This window comes from Vombatus ursinus, unplaced genomic scaffold (genome assembly GCF_900497805.2).
Source record: "Vombatus ursinus unplaced genomic scaffold, bare-nosed wombat genome assembly UNPS02009205.1, whole genome shotgun sequence".
Taxonomy (NCBI): Eukaryota; Metazoa; Chordata; class Mammalia; order Diprotodontia; family Vombatidae; genus Vombatus; species Vombatus ursinus.
In genome coordinates, this window is record NW_020948983.1 from 31,161,553 (window position 1) to 31,189,233 (window position 27,681).

The 27,681-nt window shown below is 40.1% G+C and overlaps 1 protein-coding gene across 3 annotated transcripts in view; it reads left to right on the top strand.

Moving 5' to 3' along the window:
* Positions 1 to 27,681, top strand: part of NTRK3 (neurotrophic receptor tyrosine kinase 3) — a 449,021-nt gene that overhangs the window by 137,424 nt on the left and 283,916 nt on the right. For 2 of the 3 annotated variants that reach the window (XM_027852115.1, XM_027852117.1), the window contains exons 4-11: positions 1,976 to 2,044; positions 11,412 to 11,569; positions 14,892 to 15,034; positions 15,383 to 15,524; positions 16,087 to 16,383; positions 23,877 to 23,900; positions 25,636 to 25,700; positions 26,528 to 26,630. In XM_027852115.1, coding sequence (XP_027707916.1) covers positions 1,976 to 2,044; positions 11,412 to 11,569; positions 14,892 to 15,034; positions 15,383 to 15,524; positions 16,087 to 16,383; positions 23,877 to 23,900; positions 25,636 to 25,700; positions 26,528 to 26,630 — 1,001 coding nt within the window. The remainder of the gene's footprint in view (positions 1 to 1,975; positions 2,045 to 11,411; positions 11,570 to 14,891; positions 15,035 to 15,382; positions 15,525 to 16,086; positions 16,384 to 23,876; positions 23,901 to 25,635; positions 25,701 to 26,527; positions 26,631 to 27,681) is intronic. The other variant, XM_027852116.1, reaches the window with a different exon arrangement.

Consider the following 27,681-nt stretch of genomic DNA (forward strand, 5'->3'; position numbering starts at 1 on the left):
AGAGTGATGTGTCACAAGAAATATTTTCTATATGGTATAAATAAACATAATATTCTGGTCTGTGAACAACGTATCTGAGAGATCTTAGTCAACAGTGTGGTATCTGTCATTCTCTATCTATTTGTAGCATGGGAAGGAGTTGGTAAGATCGATGGGATCACATGACTTTAGAATAGGAAGGACACTTAGACATCATAGGAGTGGGGAATCTTGAGGCTATACATGGCCTTCTAGGTCCTCAAGTGGGGCCCTTTGATGGAATCCAAACTTCACAGAACAAATCCCTTAATAAAAGGATTTGTTCTGTAAAACCTAGACTCAGTCAAAAGGCTGAACCCAAGGACCTAGAAGGCCACATGTGGCCTCAAGACCACAGGTTCCCCACCCCTGAATTAGTTTAAAACTTTCCTTGTGTAGGTGGAGAAAACTGAGGCCTAAGAGGTGAAGTGAGTCACACAGAAAGTTAGTTGGTGGCAGAACAAGGATGTTGTGTTCAATTTTAATCAGCTTAATATTAGTAGTAAAAAAAAAAAACCAACAAACATAATTATAGAATTTTAGAGTTAGAAAGTCTTTGTATTTCAATCAGACAATGACCATTGATTACATTCAAGCATTTAAGCACCTTCCAGTGTCAGGTACTTTGCTAGATGTGGGGACACAGATGTGAAGAGAGAGCATCCTCCCTCAAGGAGTTCACGGAATACACAATAAAATAAATACACAGGGATCTGGGGAGCTAAGAGATTAACAAATGGAGGAATGAAGGAAGACCTCTTGAAGGAGATAGAGCTACATGTTCCAAGACATGAGCAGGTGAGCTGGGAAAGGATCCCAGGAATAGGGGCCAACCTGTCCAGAGGGTGAGAACAGCAGGCAGTCTGACTTTGCTATGCTCAGAGTGCATGAGAGGGAGTAATGTATAATCAAGCTGGAAAGATAGGCTAGATCCAGATTGTGAAGGGTTTTAAGTACCAAGCCAAAGAATCTACCCTGTATCTTAAAAGCAGTTACATAGATGGGAAATCCAAATTGGCCAGTCAATAATACTTTACATGCAACAGTCATCTTACATAACACCATTATTTCATTCTAAAACTTTTCATTTTCAAATTCTTTCTTATGATTTCACTATCCTCCCGTTGGATGAAAGCAGAGTCATAGAATGTGAGGGCTTTTGGTGATACAAGGCAACTAAAGCTAGGAGTGAGGTGAGATGAAACCTCAGTACCCACCAGTTGCTTTGAGATCGAAAACAGCCACCGATCATTGGCATCATTCACATCTGTGTGTATTTCTGGGTTTTTATTTCACTGTGGAGAACCCTTTCATATTTCAAATCATTCTTAGTGTCTAGCCCAGAAGCATTCACAACCGTGACCGCATACTTAATGAATGCTTTCTGATGATGACTATTATGATTTAAATGGTAATCATTTTCCCTTTGTGTCAGGTTTCCCTGTCCTCACCTGTGTCCAGGATATAAGCTTCTGAGAGCTTAAATCCTAATTTTCTTGGGGGTGGAAGATTCGGGGGAAATATCAAAACACCTTAATTATTTCTACATTTTTAAAAAAAATATTTTTATTCTTTCTTTTTTTTTTTTGGTGAGGCAATCAGGGTTAAGTGACTTACTCAGGGTCACGCAGTTAATAAGTGTCAAGTGTCTGAAGCTGGATTTGAACTGAGCTCCTGACTCCAAGGCTGGAGTTCTATCCACTGTGCCATCTAGCTGCCCCTATAAAAATTATTTTTTAAAAATCACCCCTTTCTTTTCCGCCCCCCCCCCACCCCCGCCTCCCCAGCCTCTAATCTAATCTAATCTGACCTGATAGATGGACTCAACTATTGGTCTAAGTCTTCTCAACCGTAAACCTGGGAGAGAATATGTTAAATCACTAGAGCTTGGTATAGAGGGAATTATCCATCACAAAATCCTTTACTTATTTTTTTTCTTTAATTGTTAATTTTGCAGAAATCTCTCTAGCAACCGGCTTACCACACTGTCATGGCAACTCTTCCAGACGTTGAGTCTCCGTGAACTGTAAGTTCATCCTGAAGACCTTTCTCAAAAGCAGCTATGTGTGTGTGTGTTTGTTTGTATGTGTATATGTGCATGCACATGTGTACTCAGGGTAGTGGGAAAGCAAGGATAAGAGACTACATGTGGATAATGCTGAAGTCTTCCATCTACCAGGTTGGACAGGAAGAGATTATAATGTCCAATGGGAGCCAAAGAAATCCATTACATAGCCTGCTTTCTGCCTAAATCCATGTTTAGGTAGAGTTCTTTTCAGAAGCTAACAACCCTGCTGCCACGTGGGCCCTGGTTTAGTGGTCTGTGGCTAGTTAGATTCGGTGGTTTGGAGACAGTGCTAATGAGGCCAAGGTCATGCGTTTAGTCTTCAGTTCTCTTCTTCTGCATTTGGCAGTTAGCTCTGTTCTGTTCCATGACTGATGACAACATCTTTAACCTCAGCCAGCCATCTTGCAAATGCACATTATTGGTTACAGTAGGAAGAGGGTAAGAGTAGATGGATAAATGGAGATGCATGACTACTTCTGGAAAAAGTAACTCAAAGCAAATGCTGATGGTGGAGTCAATAATGTTATTTTTGAGCATGGAATAAATTAAGGAATGCCTTGGAGAAGACTCATCTTATGAATGGAATCCAGAGTTCTGGGTTCTGGGAATTCTTCTCATGTCCCTTTTTATTTAATGACTCTTGAGTAAAATGCCTCAGCCCAAATTCTCAAAATGTAAATTTCTCCATTGTTTTTGCTGAGATGCAAGCACTCTGGACTCATGCCTGGCCTGCTGGCCCTTCACCTCTTCCTCACACCATCTGTCAGGATTGAAGGGCATGCATGAGCCATAATCATACCTTGAGAGGCACAGCTTGCAGGGAAAGGAATATTTACATCCTGTGTCACATTATTCCATCTCACCAAGTAGGCACTACTTGTCTGCAAGGATCCTAAGGATCAAGGGCCTCTTCTATACCCACAGGAATGACTGGTTGGAAAAATACAGGTATACTTTGATTTATAGAGGGAACATATGTGTTCCTGAGAGGGTTTGCCATTTCATTCAAATCCTAGTAGGATTTGTTATTTCCTTCTTAGGGTTTACCTTACCTTTGATCATGAGGACTAGGTGAGTGATGGTGCCTGATATTGCTTGGCCTTGTAGTCTTGTTTTTTATCTTTAGTGGCATATCTCTGAAACTCATAGATATGCTACTAAAGACTCCTGCCATAGCTTGTTATTTAGAGATTATATTTCTATTTATAAACAACTAAACAGGATTCAGTTAGTGGTGCTGTTAATACCAAATATAGAAAGGTTTTAAAATGAATAGGAAAATGTCAAAGATACTAAATGGCAAGCTGTATTATTTAATTTGATCTATTGACTTTAGGAAATTGTCATAGAAACCTAGAATTTAGAAATGGAGGGGACCTCAGAGATCATCTGGTCTTTAGCTCTCGTTTTACTATTGTGAAAATTGATGCAGTGTGCCCCAAGTTACCTCAACTGTAAGTAGCTGAGTTGAGATTTGAACACAAGTTCAATGAGTCTATGTCTAAGGTTCTTTTCTCTATACCATAATGTTAATTCCTTTAGAGATTAATCTTCCACTGTCCCATCGTCTGCTTTCCTGCCAATACTGTGCTTATGCTCAGCGGTATGCACACTTTGATATTCCACTTGCATTTGAGTAAAAACGGCTCTAATTTTTCAATGACAATCTTATTGTGTATAATCTGGAGTCTTTTATATTGCCGAGGCTCAGCAGGGTGAAGGGGCCAATGTGTTGCACATTCAATTTAGTAAAGAAGTCTGTGTAGTCTGAATTATCCTAACACATCTGTTGTGCATCTATTATGGACGAGGCATTATTTTAGGGTTTGGGGATGCAGTGAGGTATAAGACATGGTCACTTCCATCAAGAAGATTGTGGTTTAGTTAAGAATTGTCTGTGTTGGGAGCTTCTATACCGAGGCTCCAGAGACACTGTCCCACTCATTCTGGGAAACAGGCTAGCATCTCTCTGGGGACATTGAAGGTCCACAGCCTACTGAATTATTGATAAAGTGTTCAGTGCTTCTTCTGAAAAATAATTGGACATGAAATCAATGGTGTGCTGCCCTGGCGACCTGTTTTGTGGAGTTTTAGAAACAGTTGTTCAATAGATACATACTGAAAAAAAAAGTTAGATTTATCCCAGAGGATCATGGGATTCTGCATTCATCTTCACCAGTAATCAATAGAGCTGTGAGCTATCAGTGACTTATGAACGAATGAAGATATTTTCTCAAGTGCAAGTCAGTGCGTTATCACTACCATATCCACTGAGTATTTTATTTCTGTCACACTGTTAAATATAAAAATAATTAAACAAAGAAATCCCCCTCTGAGGAGGCATCAATTATGTGGGGGGGGGTCTATTTATGAAGAAGAATTAACATGCTAGATATGAAATTTATCATCAGGCTGGAGAAGAATCAGGTTGCTTTTTGCTGTGGCTATGATTAAAATCTAAACAATTCCCATTTCTGGCACACAGTCTGATGATAGAACTAAAATATGATTATGGTTCCTACTCTGCAGGGGAACAGGAATGAAAGGCATTAGTAAGACTCAATGGAGATGCAAAGGAATTGTCAAGGACTAGGAAAAAGCTAAGGACCAATAGACATCAAAGGAGGAGAAAGAGAGGAAGCACCAAGCAAAAACATGCTATAAATTATTGAATTTTCCTCAAAGGCTTTTCATGGGGTAATTTTCACAGCCCTTCTTGGAGACTATATCTGCATCTGCTGTGCCTGTATCTGTTGTAGAGGACGATGAGTTAGAGACAGTCTACAAAGAATTACATAAGCCTCTGAAAATTAAATCTACATATTCTTCAGTAGGAATAACTTTAATGAAAAAATGGAGATGTGGTGGATGACAAAAAATATGTTGGAAATCTGATTTAGGATTAAGAATCAAGGAAGGCTAATGACTTGTAGACTACACGACAATCTACATATTATGAAAATTTCTTCAAGAAGTGAATTGAGGTATATCTTCAGAAATATGCTCTTCTCCAAAACTCCTTGAACAATTAAGTCATTAATGTTCTTGCTGTGATCTGTACTCTTTGTTCAAAGAAGCTTAGTAGCCTCCTAATGAATGGCAGGTACCATTAAAGGATTCTCTTCTTGATTGGAGTTTCTGAGGAGGTGAACCATGGGACATTTTTCTGACTTGTGTGACATGGGAATTGAGTAGTTAAGAACATCATTTTGTGTTGAAATTTTGTTTCCTTCCCTTCTCCCTATAAGAATGGAGTCTTTTTTAGATCTCTATTTTCTTTAGATCTTAAAAGAAATAGAAGTCCTACTTTTGAGTTAAAAAAACCCCCAGAAACCCAGCACTAGGAAATAATGGGGGAGATGTGGCCCCATAACATTTCACATGGAATGGAACTGGGGGTTTGAGGCAACTGCAAACTTGATATTAGTCAGCTGTGTGGATTAACTGTCAAAAAAAGCTATTGTACTTTAAGTGTATTTATAGCATAAGTGTGAAATATGCAACCATTGAGCCTAACTAGATTAAAATTTAATTGGAAATATTTAACAAAATAAATAAAAATACAAAAGAACATAGATCATTTCAATATGTGGTTGGATCTTTGTGCATGGGTTAGTGGCTGAGTTTGTTACCACTCAGTTACAGTATAAGATACTGTCTAAAAAAGGAAGATTAATGTCTTGCTAGGATTGGCACTGTTCAGAGCACATTTGGAGTATTATGTTGATGTGTTATGTTTTAGGATAGACATTGATAAATTGGAGAAGATCCAGAAGAGGGTAACCAGGATGAGAAAGCTTGATACCATAAAGATGTTTAGCACGGAGGAGAAAAGACCTGGAAGTGGATATGTTAACTATCTTCAAATATACTAAGGGTTATCACATGAAAGGCAGGTTATATGTTTTTCTTGACCCCAGGGATTAGAACTTGAAGGAATGAGTGGAAATTAGGTGGAGGAACATTTTGGCCCAATTTAAGGGAAAAGACACAAACCTTTTCTGAACAATTAAAGCTTCCCAGCAATGGAATGGACTACCTACATCTCCATAGAATGTCATTTGGAAAGAATCAGAGAGGCTTTCTAGTCTGATATAGACAGGAAGAAAAATTTCCTCTACAATATTTCCAACAAATAGTCACCTAGATGTCGTCAAATAAAGGGTGAATGACTGGTCATTTGTTTGAACCTTTGTTAGGGATTCTGTTCAGGTAAAAATTTTGCTAGGTAGTTTCTGAGATCCTTGTCACCTCTGAAATTCTATGATTACAAGAATTCTATTCAGGGAAGGACAAGGGAAACTGCTTTTCTTTTCCTAGAAAGGTTATAATTTAGCTAGCCCTGGTATGGATTTCAACGTTTCTTCCATAGTTATAGAGAAACATGACTTTTCCCACATCATTAAGAAGGTATGTATCTATCTTAGAAGTGTAGTTAGACAAATACTCTGGAAGCCCCCAAGGAACCTGTCTAACTATCCACTAAGGGAGAAATTTCCGTAGTCTATTTGACTTCTGCCTCAATGGATATATCATAATATTGACAGTCAATGTTTCTGTTTAATCTATGCTTAGGTGCTAAGATTCATTCTGTTGCATAGTGATCTGGACCCTTGCCTGTCCATACCAGGATAGGAGGTCTAAGAGAGAAGGATAATAGAGGGAGGGCTAGCTCAGTTTTGGTAATGAATAATCTTGCCTTCAATGAATAAAGTTGTCTTCAAAAGGCCTTACTGGGTAAACTAGCCAGACAACTGGACATTTCTAGAGAGAGAGGAGGAAAAAAAAACATCTTCCTCAGGGATACCTAGCAATGTAGTTAGAACTTAACTCAACATAGGCAGAGACTAGTGGGTGATGGAAGGCTCAGCGCTCCAAGTCCTGGAATGTGAACTATGTGATAGCTCTCCATAACTGAAGACTTCAGTGTCTCTTCCTGGTTTCTTAAAAGAGCTGGAACTGTGTTTCTTCATGAACCCATGTTATATAGCCTGCCTCCCCTGAGTCTAATGAGGTTTGATGAAATGGCATGCCTATTTCTCCACTTCATGCCTTGGCACCCTCAACCATAATCCAAGAAGGTCACTGGCACCAAGAATGCTATGGAAAAAGAAAAGAAAATCAATTTTTCTAAAAACCCAATCATGGCCTTGGCCACATTCCAAAGAGCCAAAGTCTAGTTCAGGACAACATATTCAGTAACTGGACTGAGTTAATTTGTGGGAGGCCTCCTGTGTCCTACAATTAGGCCCTGGGCCATTGAGGTGCTAGGGAAGGGTGTTGGTAAATTTTGCCCTGAAGCAGCTGCTGCTGTATTATTCATGGGGACCTCATACATTATTAATAGGCCTAAGAAAGCTGTACTTTATTACTTACAGATCTGCCCCTGAAACTCAGAGATGGGAAGCTTCTGCAAATGACCTGATTTTGTGGAGGATGGCTAATAAAGAGGAGAGAAAAGGGCAATATCATTATAACTAACTACTTTGCCCTTCCTTACCCCTTATTTAATTCTCCACCTGGTCCCCTCACCTTTCAGGGAGTCACAGTGGTTGCTGGGTCTGCTACTTGCAAGTTGGGAATCAATAGGAATATCATATTAAAATCACTTTATGTACCAATGAATGCCTTATACAACATCTCACCAGTAGCACTACTTCCAGAGTCAGTCACTCAAACCAATTTTCTACCAGAATCTCTAGGATGATCTGTGAATTTGTTTAGAACAACTTTTCAGCTCAGATATGTTGTTCTCCTCTGAATCTACTCTGACTTAGTTATGGTGATATAGACACCAACCCTACATAAGGAGAAACTTCCAAAGAATGTACAGAAATACAAGGTTAGTTTGGCAGGTTGGTACAAAAACCCTCTACCAAACCCCCACTCCAAAGCCTCCTCATAGAATGGAGGTGAATCTGGTTTCTGAAGGTCTGTGCTAGTGGAACATAAGCTTTGGCAGATTTTGCTATGCTGGGAAGTCTTTGAGTACAGTTCTGGCAATGGGCTTTTTCAAGGAGCAGCATAGCTAAATATGCAAAGGCTCATCACCAATGGGTTGAGCACTCAGTGATTAATTCTTTGTTCATGTCAATTCATGAAACAAAGAAAAATGCAAAATCACCCTTGGTTTTGTGCTGCCCCCTTCATATTCTGCAGCAACAGTAGCAGAGTGGTGAAAAAGAAGGCAGAGGGTGCTGAGAATTACAATTTTAAGATAGTCTATAAATATTAACTGTTTGTACTCTAAATGTGAGTTTTCCATCAAATGACCAATGAATTGACACACTACTAGAGGATGTCAATATTGACATTCTCATTATCAATGAAGACAAAAGTAAGTTGAAACTAAATGGAAGGATGGCTCACAAATTCTTCTTGGAGACGTAAATAACAGAGTTGGAAGAGTTGGTTTAATTGTGCATCCAAAGGAAACAAAGGACTATCATTTCATGAGACACTTGGACATCTCTTATAGTATTGCTCATTATGAGTATTTGGGGGGAAAAATCACCACAAAAAAAAATTGTAGCATATGTGCCTACATCTGTTGCAGAATATGAAGAGGTAGGAAAATTCCACCAAATTCTTCATAAAACCCTAAAGATTAAATTAACATATACTTTAATGCTTGGTAACATCAATGCAAAAGTGAGCATAAGGAAAGAAGAACAATGAAAAATATGTTGGAAAATCCAGCTCAGGATTAAGAAGCAAGACAGGTTAATGGCTTGTAGACTACACAGAAAACCATGTATCATGAATATTTTCTTCAGGAAGTGAGTTGGTATACATTATACATTGTGGAACAGCTCCAAAAATGAAACTGTCTGTATCTTTACAAAAATATATAGTCTGGTTAACATTGTCAGGATTACTTCCAATCAGTTGTCTCTATACAGTTAAACCCATTGACTTGTTATAGTAAAAGACAAAATTGATATCAAATTAGAAAAAAATAATTTAATAATATATACCATGCAATTAAAACAGCTCACACTTCATTCATTCAGACAAGTTACCAACGCTGAAAATGGGAAGTGAATAAAAGAACATACAATGAAATAGACTAGGATACTTTTCTAATAACAATAGGTAGCAGTTATATAGTGTTTTAAACTTTGCAAAGCACTTTCCATGTGCTGTCTCATTTGATCTAGGGAAGTTTAATTTATGTTAATCAATCATCATAAAGAAGAGTCCAAATGAGCCTACAAACCACTTCAGAATATGTTTAATCTCCTTATTAAATGAGAGAAATGTCCACCAAGGGCAACATGAATTTAGGATATAAATTTATTTAAATATACATTAAATTAAATATAAAACCATCAGATAAAAATGGACAATATCTACAAAATTTTTTAACAGACTATTTTCCCTATCAATGACAGAAAAGCTACCATATTTGGACTCTAAAATCCCAGTCCCTGATGAGCTGTATGAGGTAGCCAAGATGGTGCCAAAGGGAACAAAGGCACAAAGCACAGCTGGACCAGATCACATACTCACAGAAGAGGATCATGATGGGAGTGTTGTAATTTTGAAGACTGAGGGATTTCAATCTTAAGAGATCCAAGAGTAGGAAAATACCAAATACCAGAAAAGATCACAGACATAGTTACTAGTGAAAAAAGGTGGAGAAAATGGTATGAGCTAACATAAGTTCTTAATTTCCTCTCTTTATGAAATCTTTATAAGAATGATCTACACATATATAGATACATTTGATAAGGGTATAAGAAGAGAATAGCCAAGTTTTTGCAAATGATCTGCTTTCCTAGACCACATCTTTATAATCATGTACTTGGTTGAAAGGTCCAAAGAGAACAAGATTTCAAAGCATTTACTGTTGTTTTACTATTACAAAGCATTTGATTCAATACCAGGAAATAGCACCTTAAAAGGTGTCTTCCATACCTTCCATGAAAGGTATTAGAAGAGAGGCGTATTTGTTTGATGGTCCACCTTAAGGCTTTTCAACAAATGGAATGGGCTTTTTTTTCGGTGTGTTTCTTGCTAGCAGAGGTCTTCAAGTAAAGCCTGGATGACCATCTGATGGGAATGTTCTAAGAAAAATTACTGTTTATGGTTCATCTTCTTTTGTATTCTAGGATAACGAGTCTTTAAAATCTTTCTCCTTTCCATTTTAAGGCTCCTTTCCTACTTCAGGACCCCATTAACTCACACCTGGATTATTGCTATGACCTTCTGACTGTTCATCACTTTCAGTTTCTTCCTCTTCTAGTCAATCCTATATATTTCAGCCAACTTTACATTGAAAAAGTCCCTCACTTTGATCAGGAAAACGTTTAGTGGCTCCCTAGTCCCACCAAGGTAAAGTCCCCCAAACTTTAATATGTATTTTTGGCTCTCTGAAATCAACGTCTCCTTCTTTTCTTACATTCTTTTCTCACTTCTTTCCAAAATTCAATGCAATGAGCATTTATTAAATGCCTAGTAAATGCAAAATTCTATGCTTGAGTGCTGAGAAAGAGTCAATGAAAGGAAGACAAAGCCCTTGTGTTCTAGGGAACCATCAGGAGACACAGGGGTTTTTTAAACAGTGACCGAATGACCACTTGTCTGCATCTTATAGAAGATTCTTGATCAAATATGGGTTGGACTGGATGACCTCTGAGGTCTCTTATAATTTCAGAGTTCTGTGATTCTGTGACAAGTAACCAATCAACCATAATATTAAATACAATGTGGCAAGTTTACCTAAGTTGTGTAAACATGGTTAATATGAAATTCAAGAAAACTTATTACTTGGGGACACAGAAAAAGCTTCCCAGGGGACCTTTAAAAGATTCTTATGATTACAACAGGTGGAGGTAGGAATGGAAAATGGCATGTCACAGCATGGAAATGGGATAATGCAGGTTCTGTTCAGGCAGTGGTGTTTGGCTAGAGCATAGAGTATTTGAAAAGGAAGCAATGTAAGATAATTCTAGAAAGGTTAGTTTTTGCCAAATTGAGGAGCATGAATGTTCTTTGGCGGGCAATGGGGAGCCATTGAAAGTTTTTGAGCAATGGAATGGTGTAATCCATTTTGTGGATGAGGGATATTAATTACTATCTGGTGAATAGGAAAGGAAGCAGATTTAATTCATCTTTTCCCTAATTTTTCTAATTCAAAAAGAAAAAAAAAACAATCATAGATGAGTAAACTTTTGGCAGTTTTTTCATAAGGTTTTGCTAAATACACTCTTCCCTGAATCTCTGAAGACCAGGTGTGGGCCATCTCTGCTTCTCTAGTAAAATTCTAGGAGTTACCCTGTTCTTTGGTTGAATGATTTTCTTCCTCTATTTTTGTCCATAGGAGATTAGAGCAAAATTTCTTCAACTGTAGCTGTGACATCCGCTGGATGCAGCTGTGGCAAGAGCAGGGTGAGGCCAAACTGAACAGTCAGAATCTCTTCTGCATCAGCACAGATGGCTCTCGAATTCCCCTGCAGCGTATGAACATCACCCAGTGTGGTAAGTAGGCTGAATGAAAATGTCAGTTCTCCTGTCTTCTCCCTGCCCCTGGCGAGGCCTAGGCTCCTTATCTTCTCCTAATGACTGGGGCCAAAAATTATTATGTCAAACTATGACCTCCAAATTTTCCTACTGCCCCTTCAGCCCTCATCTCATGAAACACATGTGAGATTCAAGAAAATTACAGTGTCTCTAATTCACTGTGCCATCCCTATCCATTTTGGGGCCAGTTATAGGAGTTGGTTTCAGGAACGCAGGAGAACTAACCATATTCCTTTCAATTATCTTCTACTTCTTCCTCTCTGTCTTCTTCTCTTAATGCAATTTAATTATGCTATTTTGGGAAAGACAGTGTGATATATGGGAAAGAGCACTGGTTAGAATCCAAAGAGCTGGGTTTGAGTCTATACTCCATTATTTATTAGTTGTATAACCTTGGCCAAGTCGTTTCTCATCCTTGAGCTCCGTTCAGTATCCTTCGGGATAAAATGGAGAGAATGAAATTTTCCTACACCTATCTCACAGGGCTGTTGTGAGGATAAAATCAGCTTATTTATGTCTATCACTTAATCAATAAGTCTTAAGGACTTACTTAAGGTATTTAGAGGTTTAATCAGCTTGCTCACTTTTCAAGTGTCAAAGGTCAGCTTTGCATCCAGGTATTTTGTACCTCAAATACAGCAGTCTAGCCATTTTTCTATGCTACCTAAAATGCATGATAAACAGTATACCAACACACACATTTAAAACATTAATTAAAAAATTAATTAAATTAAAATTATTTTAAAATACATTTTGTTCATCTATTGTTTTTATACCACCTGCATTTCCCGATGGATTCCTTCCTCCTTATCCCCTCCAAGACAGAGTCTTATAACAAAAACATTTCAGCAAAATTAACCTATATGTTGAGAAAGTCTGAGATGCCTGATATACAGACTTTCATTCTCATATTCCCCCACCTTTACAATGAAGTGTAGGAGATGCCTTCATGTGGCTCTTCTTTGGGAATATGTTGGTCATTATGCTTTCATGCCATTCAGTTTTATTGTATTGTTGTTGCTCTTTCTATTCACATTATTGTCGTCATTGTATGTATTCTTTTTCTGGCTTTGTTTCATTCACTTTGCATCAGTTCATATGGGGTTGGTCTTCCTACATTTCCCTATGTTCATTAAACCCATCCTTAAACTCATCCTTTCTCACAGCATAGTAAAAACAAAGCTATTCCACAATTGACAGGTATTTAATTTGTTTCTACAGTAAATATTTTATTGCTTATGGGTCCTTTATTTTTATTGTTGACCTCTTTGAGGTATATATCTACCAGTGAGATCTCTGGGTTAAAGGGTATGGACATTTTAATCACTTTCTAAGTATATTTCCAAATTGTTCTTCAGAATGGTTAAACCACTTCAGATTTCTACCAGCCAGTGCATTAATGTGCCCCTCTAGCCACAACTGCTATATTGTTGACTGTTCCCATCTTTTAAAATTCATTAGCTGTGAGATGATATCTCAAAGTTGTTTTGATTTGCATTTCTCTTATTAGTGATTTGGAGTAGTGCTTCATATGGTCATGAAAACATAAACTACCTATTCAAAAATCAGTATATTTGCTGAGAAAGTTTCCTTGGGGAAACTTCTCATCACTTTCCACATTCCACTATTCCCTTCCTTGACCTCCCTCCAGCTCTTTTCTCCCTTGGGCAGGCTAACACAGGTGGGAGGGAAATGCCTAGCATCTAGCTGCTGCCTGCCACATGCACTATGGTTGGGGCTCTGTGGGCTGAGCTGTGAGTTAGAGCTGTGATCAATCAGTGTGTCCTGTTGTCTATGTGGAGAGAAGATCAAGGGCACCTTTGGCTTTGTGTCAAGCTGTTAATAAGGGGGATGGGACCAGTCCGTTCCAGCTAGGGAATTATAAATTGTGTCGATTGAAGCTGCATAAACGTTCAGTGTTGGTGGCTGGGAGTGAACTGGAGAGTCCCGACCCATCCTGGGAGAGAAAAAACAGTTGATTACTAGTCTGTTCCATAGTGTGGTGGTGAGGTCAAGTACCTTCTTAGTATTTACCATCTTACCGGTTGCCTAAGAAGAGAGTCAACTCTTTCCTGAGCCCATCAACTCGCATAAATTAAATGCCTGATTGCATGTTACTATGAAAGCAAAAAAGGCAGATTCAGTCCCTTTCTTTTCTTTTCTTTCTTTCTTTCTTTTTTTTTTTGAGGCAATCAGGGTTAAGTGCCCAGGGTCAACCCAGCTAGTAAGTGTCTGAGGACAGATTTGAACTCAGGTCCTCCTGACTCCAGGGCCTGTGCACTATCCACTGCATAACCTAGCTGCCTTGTCCTTTCTTCTTTAGGAGATTCTTTAAGAGACATTCTTCCATGGATCTTTGTTGTTCTAGGATCTTTATACAGCAACAAATCTATTTGTCTTTTATATTTAGTGAAAGATGTTGTCAAGAGGAGGCTTTGAATTTTCTTCTAAGACCAGGTTTCTCTGGTCTTTAGGACCCTGAGGGACAAAACCATTTTATCCATCCACCTTGGCTTAGCATGAGGCTTCTGACCAACTATAAAAGAGGCATAGGAGAATAGATTTAGAACCGGAAGAGACCTTAGCAATAATCTTGACCAATGCCCTCATTTTACATCTGGGGTAGCAGAGGCCCAGACAGATTAAAGGACTTAGCCACGGTCACATAATATGAAATGGCAGAGTCAAGGCATGAAACTTGGTCCCTCTGACTGCAGGTGCAAAACTGTTTCTATTATAGTTTTCTGCTTCTATGCAACCACTTGCTGAAAGACATTAGGTTGTAAACTCTTTGAGGTCAAGCACTATCATTTGCCTTTCTTTGCATCCCCGGTTCTTAGCATAGTGCCTAGAACATAGTAGGTACTTGAATAAAGGCTTGTTGATTTGGGGGAAGGAGTCTGATTTGGGACTCCATACTTGGGACAGTTTCTCTTTAAGGTAATCATGCACACCTTAGAGCCTGCTAAGCAATCACAGGCTTGAAGATTTAGACCTGGAAGGCACCTCAGAGATCATCTACCCCCTTATTTTACAGATGAAACAACTGAGGCCAGGGAAATTAACTGGCTTGCCCAAAGTAAGAGAGGTAACATCCTTTCCATTGTTCTTTACTGCTGTCTTGTTACCCAGATCTCATCTAGGACTTTTTCTAGAACACGGATCCTGTTTACTGAGATAGGGGAGGGAGTGATAGCCTTCCTAAGCCCAGTAAGAGAGTGAGGCAGATACAGCTACACAATCATTGCTGATAATTCTTTTGTCTTCTCCCACCCCTTAGACCTACCTGAGATCAGTGTAAGCCACATTAACCTGACAGTACGAGAAGGGGAGAATGCTGTCATCACCTGCAATGGCTCTGGCTCCCCTCTGCCTGATGTGGACTGGACTGTCACTGGACTGCAGTCCATCAATACCCACCAGGTAGGCTTTTAGGAAGGAAAAGATGTGAGCACAGGCCAAGTGTAATTGCCACACAGTCTTAGAAGTAAGCTTCTCTCAGCTCCAAGGTGCCAAGGGCTTAAAAAGGAGTAGTAGCTGAATGGTTAAAGGGAGAAATACACATTGGACTTGGGACTTTTCTTTTTAGGATAATTAAGTGCACCTAATGTAGTGTAAAAGCATATGGACAGGTATAGCTCTCCTACCTCGCTCTCCCTTAGGTTGTGTTGGAGTTAGGAGGGGAAAGGAAAGGAACTTGGTGGTGGTGGGGAGTAAAAAGAACTTTGGCTAGAAGTGACTTGACTATTATTTCTCCATTGGGGTTTTCAGACAAACCTTAACTGGACCAATGTTCATGCCATCAACCTGACCCTGGTCAATGTCACCAGTGAAGACAATGGCTTTACCTTGACCTGCATTGCTGAAAATGTGGTGGGCATGAGTAATGCTAGTGTGGCACTCACCGTTTACTGTGAGTATGAGCATATGGCATCTCTGTGAGAGAATCTAGGGCTCATAAGAGCCTATGGGGTGGGAAACAAGGGACATCAGTAGAATTGACTTAGAGTTGAGGGCCTCTTGCCTAGAAGCTGTGAAAAGGCTATGGAAATAATGTACACATGTATTAATATACACACATGGTTTTTTCTGAGTCTGGACAAGGGGTGAGGAGTCCCTAATTCTTGTAGAGCTGTGTCTGCAGTGTGTAGACACCTCTTGTAGAAGTGTGTCAAGGCCTCTCCTGAGATGATCTTGTAAGCATGTATAGTTTTGGATCTTGTCCCTTACCTCTCTAGACAAGCTTCTGAAAGGTGCACAGATGGAGATACCCTACTGAGAGGAATCTTGGGAGTCTGGCTGAACCAAAGTGACTTTCCACTTATCTGCTGGTAGAGCTATCATTCCTCTAGACAACCTTTTGAAAAAGAAAGTAGGCAAAGAAAATCTGTGATGAGAAGCCCCAGTTCCTCCAAGGTTCCAGGATGTGAAAGCTTAAAATATCTCAGCAATTTAGATGTTCTTCCCTTTGGCAGATCCTCCACGTGTGATGAGCCTAGAAGAACCCGAACTGCGTCTGGAGCACTGCATCGAGTTTGTGGTCCGGGGGAACCCACCCCCAACCCTGCACTGGCTGCACAATGGGCAGCCACTGAGGGAATCTAAGATCATTCGGGTGGAGTACTACCAGGAGGGTGAGGTCTCTGAAGGCTGCCTCCTCTTCAATAAGCCCACCCATTATAACAATGGCAACTACACCCTCATTGCCAAAAACCATTTGGGCACAGCCAATCAGACCATCAAGGGTCATTTCCTCAAGGAACCCTTTCCAGGTGAGGGGAATGAAATTTTTTTTTCCCACCTTGGGATAGACTCAATATCCCCAAGAGTTTCCAGTTATATTCTATAGTTTGTGGTGGGGAAGGGAAAACAACTGTACTTTAGTATTACCAATGTGAATTGATTTGATATATTGAATTCAACTAGAACCATTGTGCTGAATCAGCACAATCTGGATACAGATCTTACTTCTAAGAGGCTACCATTCCAAGAGGGTAGCAGACATACACATTTGCACAGTTACATATTCAAGGGCATAACCCTCCATCCCTCTGAACCAGACACATATATAGATATTTTGAAATGGAAAAGACCTCAGATATCATCTGGACTAATCTCCTCATCTTACAGAGGAAGAAATGGATCCATACTGGGGGAGTGACTTGTCCAAGGCCACACAGCCAGATAGTGTCAGACCTGGAATTAGAATCTGGGCCCTTTGACTCTAAGTCCAATCTCCACCCCCGTTCCCCGCCCCTACCCCAACTACCTTACACTACCTTATGGCCAGGGGTAAGGGAGGTGTGAGAAATTATGGAGGTGGACTAAGGAAATAAGTCTGTGATAGAGTCGGGGAAGAGGAGATAGTAGGCTAAGGGCAATGACTCCAGCAACCTAAGGAGCTTCAATTATATTATGACCTTGGGAAGCTGATAATCTTTCTCTCACTCTGCACAACCTAGACTGGACCATGCCCAAGTACCTTCTATTAACTGGAGAATTTCAGGATCAGAAAGAAGAAAAGCCCAGCAAAGGTTAACAGGCAGTAAATTAGGTTATTTAAGAGGATTATATAATCTCTTGTTCCATAGAGTGATAATTTAGGAATCAGGCATCCCACTCTTGGATGATTTAAGTATTTGCTTATAGGGGATAGACCAGAGCAGCAGTTTTCAAAGTGTGGTCCAGAGATCCCTAGGGATTCATAGTTCCTTTCAGGAGGTCCATGAGATCAAAACTGTTTTTCATAATAATATTAAGATATTTGAATTTCCAATATGGTAATTATTGATGGATATAATCCACATAAATACAAACCCTTTGGGAGTCTTTAATAAGTTTTATGTGTAAAAGGGTCTTGAGACCAAAAACTTTGAGAATTGCTAAACTAGATGACCCCTTGAGGTTTCTTCTAAGGGAGGAGAAAAGGAAAGAGTAATTTAGGATGAGAGAAAGACATCAGGAGCTAAATCTGTGTATTGTTTGCTTGTTGTGAAAGGGGACTTTGCAGTCCACAAATAACTGAGAAATGTCAACTTCAGGATGTCTTATTTAACTTAGTGCAAGAGGGCTATAATGAGGAATACTGGGAGCAAAGGAAGAAAAGGAAAAATGAGGCTGCATGTTGAGAAAACTTCTTGCCAGTGAGACCCTGGAGATTAGAGAACAAGTTTTCCTAAGGGAATGATAGAGACTCCAATGTTTCAGATACTGAAAACTACACATGGAGGGAACTTAAGGGAGCTTCCAGGCCCAGGCCTGAGGAAGATCCTAGTGGGCTAAGTCCAAGAGATTTTCTTGATTGGCTCATTCCTCCTTAGTCTTCTGGAAGATGGAAATAGTTATGGCCTTTACTTTGAGTACAAAGAGTTCTCAAATTCAGAGATGGTTGGGTTGTATGTATAACTTAGTGCAAGGATTAGCTCTATAGATTCTTATGGTTAGAAGAGATGCTTAGAGGTCAGTTGATCCGTTCCACCATGTGCAAGGAGGAACACATACAAATTTGCCTAGAAAAGTGTAAATCTTTTTTTTTTTAAAAAGACTCCCTAGAAGTAAACTTTATATTCTCTTTCTGAAACCACCCATCCTGTAGTGGGAAAAAAACAAACAAATAAACAAACAAAACCTTTGGACTTGGATGCAAGTTCTACCTCTGGACACAAGTGACCATGGCAAAGTCACTGGACCTCTCTTTCCTCACCTGTAAAATGGGCATAATTATACCCATAGCACCTACATCACAGGGCTGTTATGAAAACCAAATAAGATGATGTATGTAATATACTTTGTACATCTTAAAATTCTATATTAATGCCAGAAATAATAGCAATTATATAATAACAACAACAACAATAACCATTATGATGATGATGATGATTGGGTGAGGAAGTGAACTGTCAAAATCTTTGAAGGGACTGATTTTGCTGTCTAAGAGAGGGGAGCAGTGAGGTTAAGTTGGACTTCCCTTTCATAGGCCCTGTCAGGGAAGTGAATGTGCAGAGACCAGAAACAATGGAGTGGCGTCTGGTATCCAGAAAACTTAGCTCCTTCCTTCCTGTGGGGGTGAAGCAGCTTTTTGTATTCTCTAGACATGCAGGAATCTGCCCTTTTATAAAACTCAGTGGGCCTATTTTTTGACAAAGACTCTGGATACCTTGTGATTTTTTATTCAGACATCAAAATTCATCAGAATAACTTTTAGAATATGCTGGTGATGATGGTACTATTGGTAGTGGTGTGTATGTGTATGTGAGTGTAGGTAGCAGGGGAAGATGGGAATGTCCTTGGGGAGACCTAGAAGACCTTTACTATGAATTATACCACCTGACTCATTTGCCTCTAAACTGGGAACATTTCCAGCTATAATTTCTCAGACCCATTGCATGAAAGTTTAGTTTCATTATAGAGCAGTGATTTTTTAATAATTCATCTCAATTTAATTCAGTTCTACAAACATTATTAAATTCTTACTATGGACAAGGCCCTGTGCTGGGCAGTAAAGATATAAAGATCTATAATAAATACATGAATGCATATGTATATATGTGTATAATAATAACTGTATGAACATGTACATATACATATATGTCTATGTATATATATATGTGACATGTATTTACACACATATATACACACACCTCTTGCTGTCAGCTCTTATGGGCCTTTACAGTATGATAGTGGGTAAATGACATACACTAATAACTGATACAAGTAGGACGTGTGATAAGTAAGAAAGAAAAGATCTAAGGAAAGATGGATGAAAAATTTGAGGAGGGAAAGAACATTTTCACTGAGGGGAGAAAAGTGGCAGGGAAAGTTTCTTGGAGGAGGTGGTGACTCCATTGAAAGAAGGGAGGGATTTTAACAGGCAGAGAAGTTGGATAGGGGGTATTCATCCATTCTAGACATTGGGGGACAGTGTCAGCAAAGGTATGGAAATGGGAGAGAGTAAGATGAGTATGGAGTTTGACTGGCACATGAAGTTAGATGGAAAGGAGTAATTTGAAATAAATTTGAACAGTTTTGAACAGTTAATTGAAGCCAGGTTAGGGAATGTCTTGAATGCCATGGTAAATTAGTTATCGTTTACTAAATAGAGCATGGGGAGTTACAGAAAGTTTTTTGAGTAGAAGACTCATATTGTATTAGGAAGATTGTTCAGACAATAGTAATGAAGAAGGGATAGGAGAAGAGATAGATTTGAAGTAAGAAGATGAGTTAAGAGGCTATTACAATAATCCTGGTGAGAAGGCTTAATTAGGGTGAAGTACTGTGGAAGCAGAAAGAAGGGTACAGATTTAAGAGATATCGTCAAGGTTTGATTGAGGAGCTTTGGGCAATTGGATTGGGTAAAAGATTAGAGTAAAAGATGACTCAGGATAGTGATGACATTAGAAGAAATAGAGATGGTAAGGGGTCTTTGGGGATTGAGGTGGGAAAAGGGAGTTTAGTTCACTTTTAGCCATGTTGGAATTAAATACATGATGAAAAAGTGGTGACAGGGAACAGATGGAAAAGTCATATGAAAGTGATGATGGATGAATGTATACAAAAAGGTAAATTGTTCGGGAGATGAAGCTAGAGAAGAATAATAAGGCCTATTCTTACAATCAGCTTTCCTGTCTTCCCAACCTAGGAAGCAAAGCAACTGCATGAATACACGATATATTCTTTCTACCCATGAAGGGTGTGGAGAGATATGTGTACTCTCCCCTCCCTAGGGCATTCTGTCAGGGGTGGGATGATATTCCACGAAGATGCTGCTGCATCTTAGAGATATGTCTGTAAATGTGAGAATCAGCAGAATTTCTCAAATTGGACAGAAAGGTTCCAACAGATTACCTTTAGCTCAGGTCATCTAAATCCTGCTGACAAAGAATCCATCTTCTTTTTAAAGATCCTCTGATAGGAAAGACATAGCACCAGGGGACAGTGTTGTCAGTATTTCCAAGAATGGGGTGGATCAGATCCTGGGGTCCCAGAAGGAAGCATTCCAAGCTGATATAGATATCGCAGCAAGCGCAAGTTTATTATCAGGAACCTGATACTTCAGGATTCAGTGCCCTCATTCAGATTTGCTGTTGTGGTAGAGATCATCCCATTCCCTAGCCTCATGTATACTCACAATATATTATTCCACTGGTAGTTGCTTTTCAACTAAACAGCCCCTTTCCCCCTTTGTCTCTGTTAAGAAAACATCTTGAGACATCTTATTTTGGTAATGGCTCCCTGGGGTAAGCCATCTGAGGGCTTATCCTGGGTTGGGGGGTTTTGCTTCCTTTTCATGCATCATGAGTCAGAAATAGAGCAAGAATGGCACAGGTTAATAATTAAAGAAATAGAATAAAAGCTTTTGCAATGTGGAGATGTATTTATTAAAAGGGATTTGGGAAGAATCATGAATTCTCCCTTGAATGACCATTCTGAGCCCCAAGGAAGTCTGAAAGTACAAATGAGGAAAGAAAGTAATCAAAGGGAACATTTAATGAGCATTCTGAAAATAGATTCCACCAATAAGGATGTGATCAGAGAAGTAGTGGGCACATTAGAAACGGACTCCAGCTTTGATACAAAGAGTGGTCTTCTGTCCAGAATGGTTATTTCAAAAATGTGATGCTTGATCTGTTTAGGGTCCTTTGGGCCTGGAGAGGCTGTCAGAAAAGATCAGAGATGTTGTAAGGAATAAAGATCAGAGGGAATAGTCTGAAGAAAAAAAAATAGAGGAAGATGGATGATTACCCACAGGTGGAAGGAGGAAGATTAGGGCTTAAAAATGTTCTCAAGTTAGGGAAATAGTAGTTGAGGGGCATAAGAAAAGGGAAGTGTTGTTAGGCCGAGTTTGGAAATCAGTCAGATGTCAAAGGGGAATCTTCACAGAAAATACTTAGGCATGGAATCCAGTGACACTGGTCTCTTTTCTGTTCCTTGAGGTTTATCTCCTGGCTGGGTATTTCACTGGCTGTTACCTATGCCTGTAATGCTCTCCCTCCTTATTTCTGCCTTGGCTTGTCTGACTTCCTTCAAGTACCAGATAAACTTTTACCTGCTATAGGAGGCCTTTCCCAATCCCCCTTAATTTGAGTACCTTCCCTTTATAGATTTATCACCAATTTATCCTATAGACAGTTTGTTTGTGTGCTGACTTCCCCATTAGAATAGGAATTCCTTGAGAGCAGGGATTGTTTTCTGCCTTTCTTTGTATCCCCAGCACCTAGCCTTGTAGCTGGCACATAGTAGGCACTTAGTAAATATTTTCTGACTGATTTTGGTTTTTCACTTGGTCATTTGGTGACTTCACTTTGAAGCTTTAGCGCTGGGTCTGTTAGGAGAATGAGTAGTAGAAAAAGGCTTGAATTGGTCAGATCTGGCTTGTAAGCTAAGGTTCTGGTACCATCTCCCTTGACCATGCCAGCTGCCTTCCACGTGAGGGCATAGTATGGGTTCAGAGGTACTGCTGTCAGTGCAGTATAGGGAGCTGGGAAAAGGGTGGCCATTTTAGCAGCATCATCATCAGAGAGAGAAAAGTTTGACTCTAGCTGTTTTTAAATGAAGCTTGTATGTGTGAGATGCATGTGTTAGCGAGCAAAGAAGCAAGAAAGCCCATTTCTTCTCATCAGTGACCTGGGTTTTGACTTTTTTAGGGGGAAGGGACTAGGAAAGAGGAAAGATGTCTTGTTGTCCTTGCTTTTGAGCCCTTTTTGTATCTTGGCTATGATCAGGAATGGTTGAACAGAAGTCCTTGGTTCTGTTCTCCTTTCTGTGGGCTTTACTTGCTTCCGTCGTTGGGGGCCTTCCCAGGGGTATATTGGGCCTGTGCCCACTGAAAGATGTCAACTCTATTCTTCCTAGAACAAAGGATTCAGGTGATGATCTGACAAGGATGTTTCTCTCCCCACCTCCCAACAATTTTCCCAGTCCATTCTCCCATTCAGATTTAGGTGTGAGTCCTGGTTCAAAGCAAGTTACTATTTTCCCCACCCATCAACAGTGTGAAACCCCAAATCCACCCTTGGGTTCTGTGCTGTAAATGTGGCACCTTGTTTCAGTGTCCATGTGACTCTTGGATGGATAAATGTTTCCAGACAGCAGCGAAGGATTTAAGCATTCATAGGCTGATTGGCAGATTACAGGGTTCACAGACTCGGTTAAAACATTTGGCTGACGTGAGAATATTCTCTAATAAATGAGAACCTTATGAGAAACATGCAAATCAGCATGAACCCATGAGTTGATCTGGCAACCCTGTTCTTTCAGGCTGTCAGGGCATGACCATTAAAAAAAAAAATTGGTCAGGCATTTTGTCACCTGGAGTATGGAGGCAGCAGGAATATCAGGCCAGGAATTTAGATGAGGCTTAACAGCCTAAGAAAATGGTGAATTGATACTGATTAATGTTACCTCAGAAGTGCCTGGGTTAAGCTTTCCCAGAGAAAACATCACTTTCCCTTGAGGTCATTACAGAAGATTGTTTACTGGCTAGAGCCTGTTGGAGCTGGCAAGGTGGCAAAATTGGATCAAGGGGCTATGGTTTTCATTCATGCCCTCACTGAGTGTATCATAGGTACATGGTAGAAAGGTCACTTCAGGATGTCACCTCCCCAAGCTTCCCACTTAAGGAAAAAGGTATATCTTTGTAATCTGTCAATGTAGAGGGCCTTTTGATGTTAACAGGGAAATAGAGGAGAAGTCAACTCTTCTGGGAGATGGAGGGAAGTACATCATGGAAGACCAGAGATAATCAGTACAACCAGGGTATGAAATCTGTTCTGGGGTTAGAGCACCACAAAACAACCTATTTTACTTGCCTTCTAATACAAATGCTTGGACATTCATTCTTCAAGCACAAGTGGTACTTTCAGAACACAATGGAAAGAGCAGGCTTGTCTCCCCGATGCTCTTTACATCATACCCTTACATCCCTCCCTCCACCATCGCTATTCTCCCTGGGATCCAAAGAAACAACTGTGGAGTAACACAAGAGGGCTGAGGTTCCAACTCCTCTCGCCACAGTGAAAACAGCATGACCTCCAGGTATGGAGACAGTGATGCCTCTTCCAATCAGAGTGATTATCTTCAGTCTGTCCCCCAACACTGTGGACATCACATAAGGTGATAAGATGGGATAGCTGGCCTGTAGCTGTAATGTTATCAAAGCAATGATACATCAGGGTGAGGGGGAAAGGTGATGACTGGCAGAAATGGCTGTCTTACTCCATTCTGTTTTTTATTAAATGTGTTAATTATCTCTTTGTCCTTTTTGCAGAGAGTACGGATAACTTTGTCTCAAGTAAGTCTCCTTTGCCTCTTGCTTTGCAATTGTTCGTGTTCTCGATCCTTTCTGTTAGTTCCTCTGAATTCAGACAGCTTTCCTACCTCCCCAACCCACAGTTGAGAGGATGTGAGATTATCTGTGGTAGAGGGAATTGGAGGATAGGGTCTAGGCTGCCGGGGCAATTTCTCCTAGGCTCCTTTTTACTTAGGAAGAACTCTAGGGTTAGGCTTTTTAGATGCTGGGTGTCTACACTCCAGTTTTACTTACCTGACTAAAGTTAAGGCTGTTTAGAGGGTTTGAGGAGTTTTCTGTACCCTGGCATTGTAGTGAATCTTGCTAGGCCTAACTTTTATCAAATTGGGTTTGGGTTTATATTGAATGTCCCAGATGTTAGTTCTTATAGGAAGTATGATACCCAAGTTTTTAAATGTCCAATTGTGTATTTCCAACTTATGTAGAGATCAAGGTTGGGCACAGATGGATTGCAATGTACATTTTTTTTGTGAGGTGGGTCAATATTCAAATCAGTGAGATTATAGGTCCATTTGAGCATTTGAGAGATGACCAATGGAACCATTTCCTATGTGACCATGGCTTATTAGATTTTGGGAGGAACCATGGAAGTTTGAGTGTACAGATAATTTAAGAGCAAGGGTTAAACCGCTTTTAAGATAATTAGGGGTGTGCATATAATGTTTTGTGTTTTTCTGAAGGAAGTCTACTACCCTTGTCATCTCTTTCTTATGATAGAAATTATGGGAATTTGGCTCACCTGTTTTGTGGAGGTTTTCCTTCCACATCCAGGTTGCTTTATCTAGATGCAAATGTCATATGTGTTTCTTATTCCTTCTCAGTCTCTGGAGACTAGTAACCCCACCGAATGTTCCTCTAGAGATGTCCGAGGTGGGAAAGCTCTTCTCCAAGAAGATGCTATAAGTCTTAGAACAAACTAAGTCTTGGCTTCAGCATGACTGGGTAACTGAGAATGAGGCATTTCCGTGGGTATCTCTTTCATATATAATAAGTTGAGTTGTCATAATGTACTAGCCTCAAGGGGGAATGAATGAGATAGTGGTTTCTATTTTGGGCTAGGAATCAATAACCTCTTTAGACCCAAGTTGCTACCACTAAGACTAAGTAACCTCCATGGCACAAACATGGTATAGAAAAGAAAGAGAATGTGAGGATAAAGGAGGAAGAAGATAGAAGTGTCTATTGGTAGCCTGCTGTCAACAACTGCCTTAGGAGTCAGTGGAAGTAGCACTTTGAGTTGTCTGCTTTCATCCAGTCTGTTGGAAGTTTCCCCTTGTGTTTCATTCAGGGCTACATCTAGAACCTAGTTCTTTAGGCTTCATTTCAAAGTCCTCCCCCCATAAACCATTGTATTTTTCCAGTAGTTCATAGGTTATAGAGCCTAAGTTTTCCTTTTCCCTTTGAGGAAGTGGGTAATGGGGTGGATAATAGGGGTATTATTTCAAAGATGGTAGCAGTGGGCACATGTGCTCTTGAGCTATTGTATTTAGTTAGGTAATAGAAAAGGGATTTATGTTCTAGAGCCACTTCATCAGAATCTAGGGATATGTTAGGATGCAAAGGTTCAGACTGGAGTGAATGTCTTTTTGCAGGGATTGCTGGTATATTCTTTGGGTCAGGGATGGAATTGTGGCCTAGGCTCCAAAGAGTTTCCCAGTGCTCTCTAATGTGTGGTCTGTTTACTAACTGCCCTCCTGCTCTGTTCTTTTGGTTCCAGTCTATGAAGTGAGCCCCACACCTCCTATCACCGTGACCCACAAACCAGAGGAGGACACTTTTGGGGTGAGTCATATCCTGGTCAAGAAGAGTTAACTTCTCCCAAGGGGCCTGACTGGGCTTGGTTCAGGGAGACTCTGATTAGCACTATACAGAGACAGAAGAAAGCTAGAGACTGGTGTTTCCCTAGGGAGTAAGACTGGATATTTAAAGCTGAGTTCTATGCCTCTAGAGGTAGACTGTCTTTAAAAAATTTTTATTGATGTCTTTTGTTTTTATATCACCTTCATTTATATATAGATATAGATATAAACCTATCTATATCTATATCCCCTCCCTTATCCATTAAGCCATCTCTTTTAACAAAGAATAAAAAAGAAAAAAAAAAGGAGTTTTTCAAAACTAACCGACACATTAATTGAGTCCAACAGGATATGCATTGTTTCATGTAGGTAGTCCCCAAAAGAGGTGGACTTTCTACATAACATTTTGACATGGTGGTTGCCTGTTTCTCTGAGTCCTGGGATGACCCTTTGCTCCATGTAGCATTTAGGAATCAAAGCTTTTTGAATAAAAAAAGCAAAGGGGAAGTCATTTATGATTGGTGGTTGAGTCAGGTTCCAAATACCATTCACCGAGGATGGGAACAGCTCAGAGAATGGAATCCTGGAACCAGGAGTTCTTCCTACCAATTTATTGTGGTAAGTTTCTTGGGAGTCTTCAGTGTCTTGTTAATCAGTTTCTTAATGCATTTTATGCAGCAGGCACACAGCATCCTGTACTGGGAAGAGCTGCTGTAAACCCCTCATTTGGGCAGAAAGCACTTTTGCAGCATACTCTGTGGGACCCTGGTGGTACACCTTGATCCTAAGTAGTATGTTTTATTCCTCTAGGTATCCATAGCTGTTGGACTTGCAGCTTTTGCCTGTGTCCTTCTGGTGGTTCTCTTTATCATGATCAACAAGTATGGCCGACGGTCCAAGTTTGGAATGAAAGGTATGGTGGGGTTTCCATTCATTAGTATGGGTGCCTTTGGGGAGAGCTGAATCTTTTGACTGTAGGATGCTCTTTTAATCTCCTTCGGTCCCTGAAAGGATTCTCTCCCAGTCATCCGGAGGCCAGTAATGCTCCCTAATTAACTTCACTGGGAGCTGCCTGCTCTATGGCTGTGATGAGTAATTGCTCAGCCTGGGAAACAGGGGCAGGGATCTTGCCCACTGGTGCCCAAATGTGGCATCTCTGTTTTTGCTGGAACTGATGTACAGAACTTGTTAACTGTATTGGTGGGAGCTGTGCTGGTTTAAGAAGAAGGTTGGGAATGCGACAATGGGAGCAAGAGAAGGGACCATTTGGGTCCTATGGTTATGGTGGGCAGATTGAATTCTTGCTCCTACAAACTGTAGCCCAGAAATTGTTTTATTATTCTCTGAACCTCTTCTTTGGGATCTGAAGAAAGAGTGGAGTTGCATTGGCTAGGAAGGATGTGAGTTGACTGATTCTTCTGTGAAATAGCTGGCCTATGGTGGTGTCTCAGCATGTAGCTCCACACAGGGTCCCAGGGCCAATGCCAAGATCAACAGGCTTTCTAAGTCCACTGGCCAGGTTCCATAACATGGAGTGCTTAGCTCCAGTACCGGGTGGTGGTGGCTTCTGGCCAAGGTTGGTGTAACGGGTCTAGCATGAGAGGGGTTAACATGGTAAATTAGTGTCCATCCATGAAGTCCCAATTGGGGGCAGGGATAGGCCTGTCCAAATGAGATATGGAAGGTTGTGGTACCAATCTTAAACCTGGAACTTTTTCAAGACACTCTGAGCTCAGAATTCCTTTCCATATCTGGTGTTGGACTGGGTTAAATGAAAGGTATGGCCTGACATTTTCTGCCTCCTGTAGAGGATTTATTTTAGGTGCTGAGCCTGGAATTAGGTTGATGTTTTCCCAGTAAAGTTATGGGGAATGAGTAGAATTAGACATGCTTACAAAGTGGTGGACCTATTGCCTTTAGCAAATGGTATCAAGGAATTGAGAAAAGAATGGAGAAATGAAAGG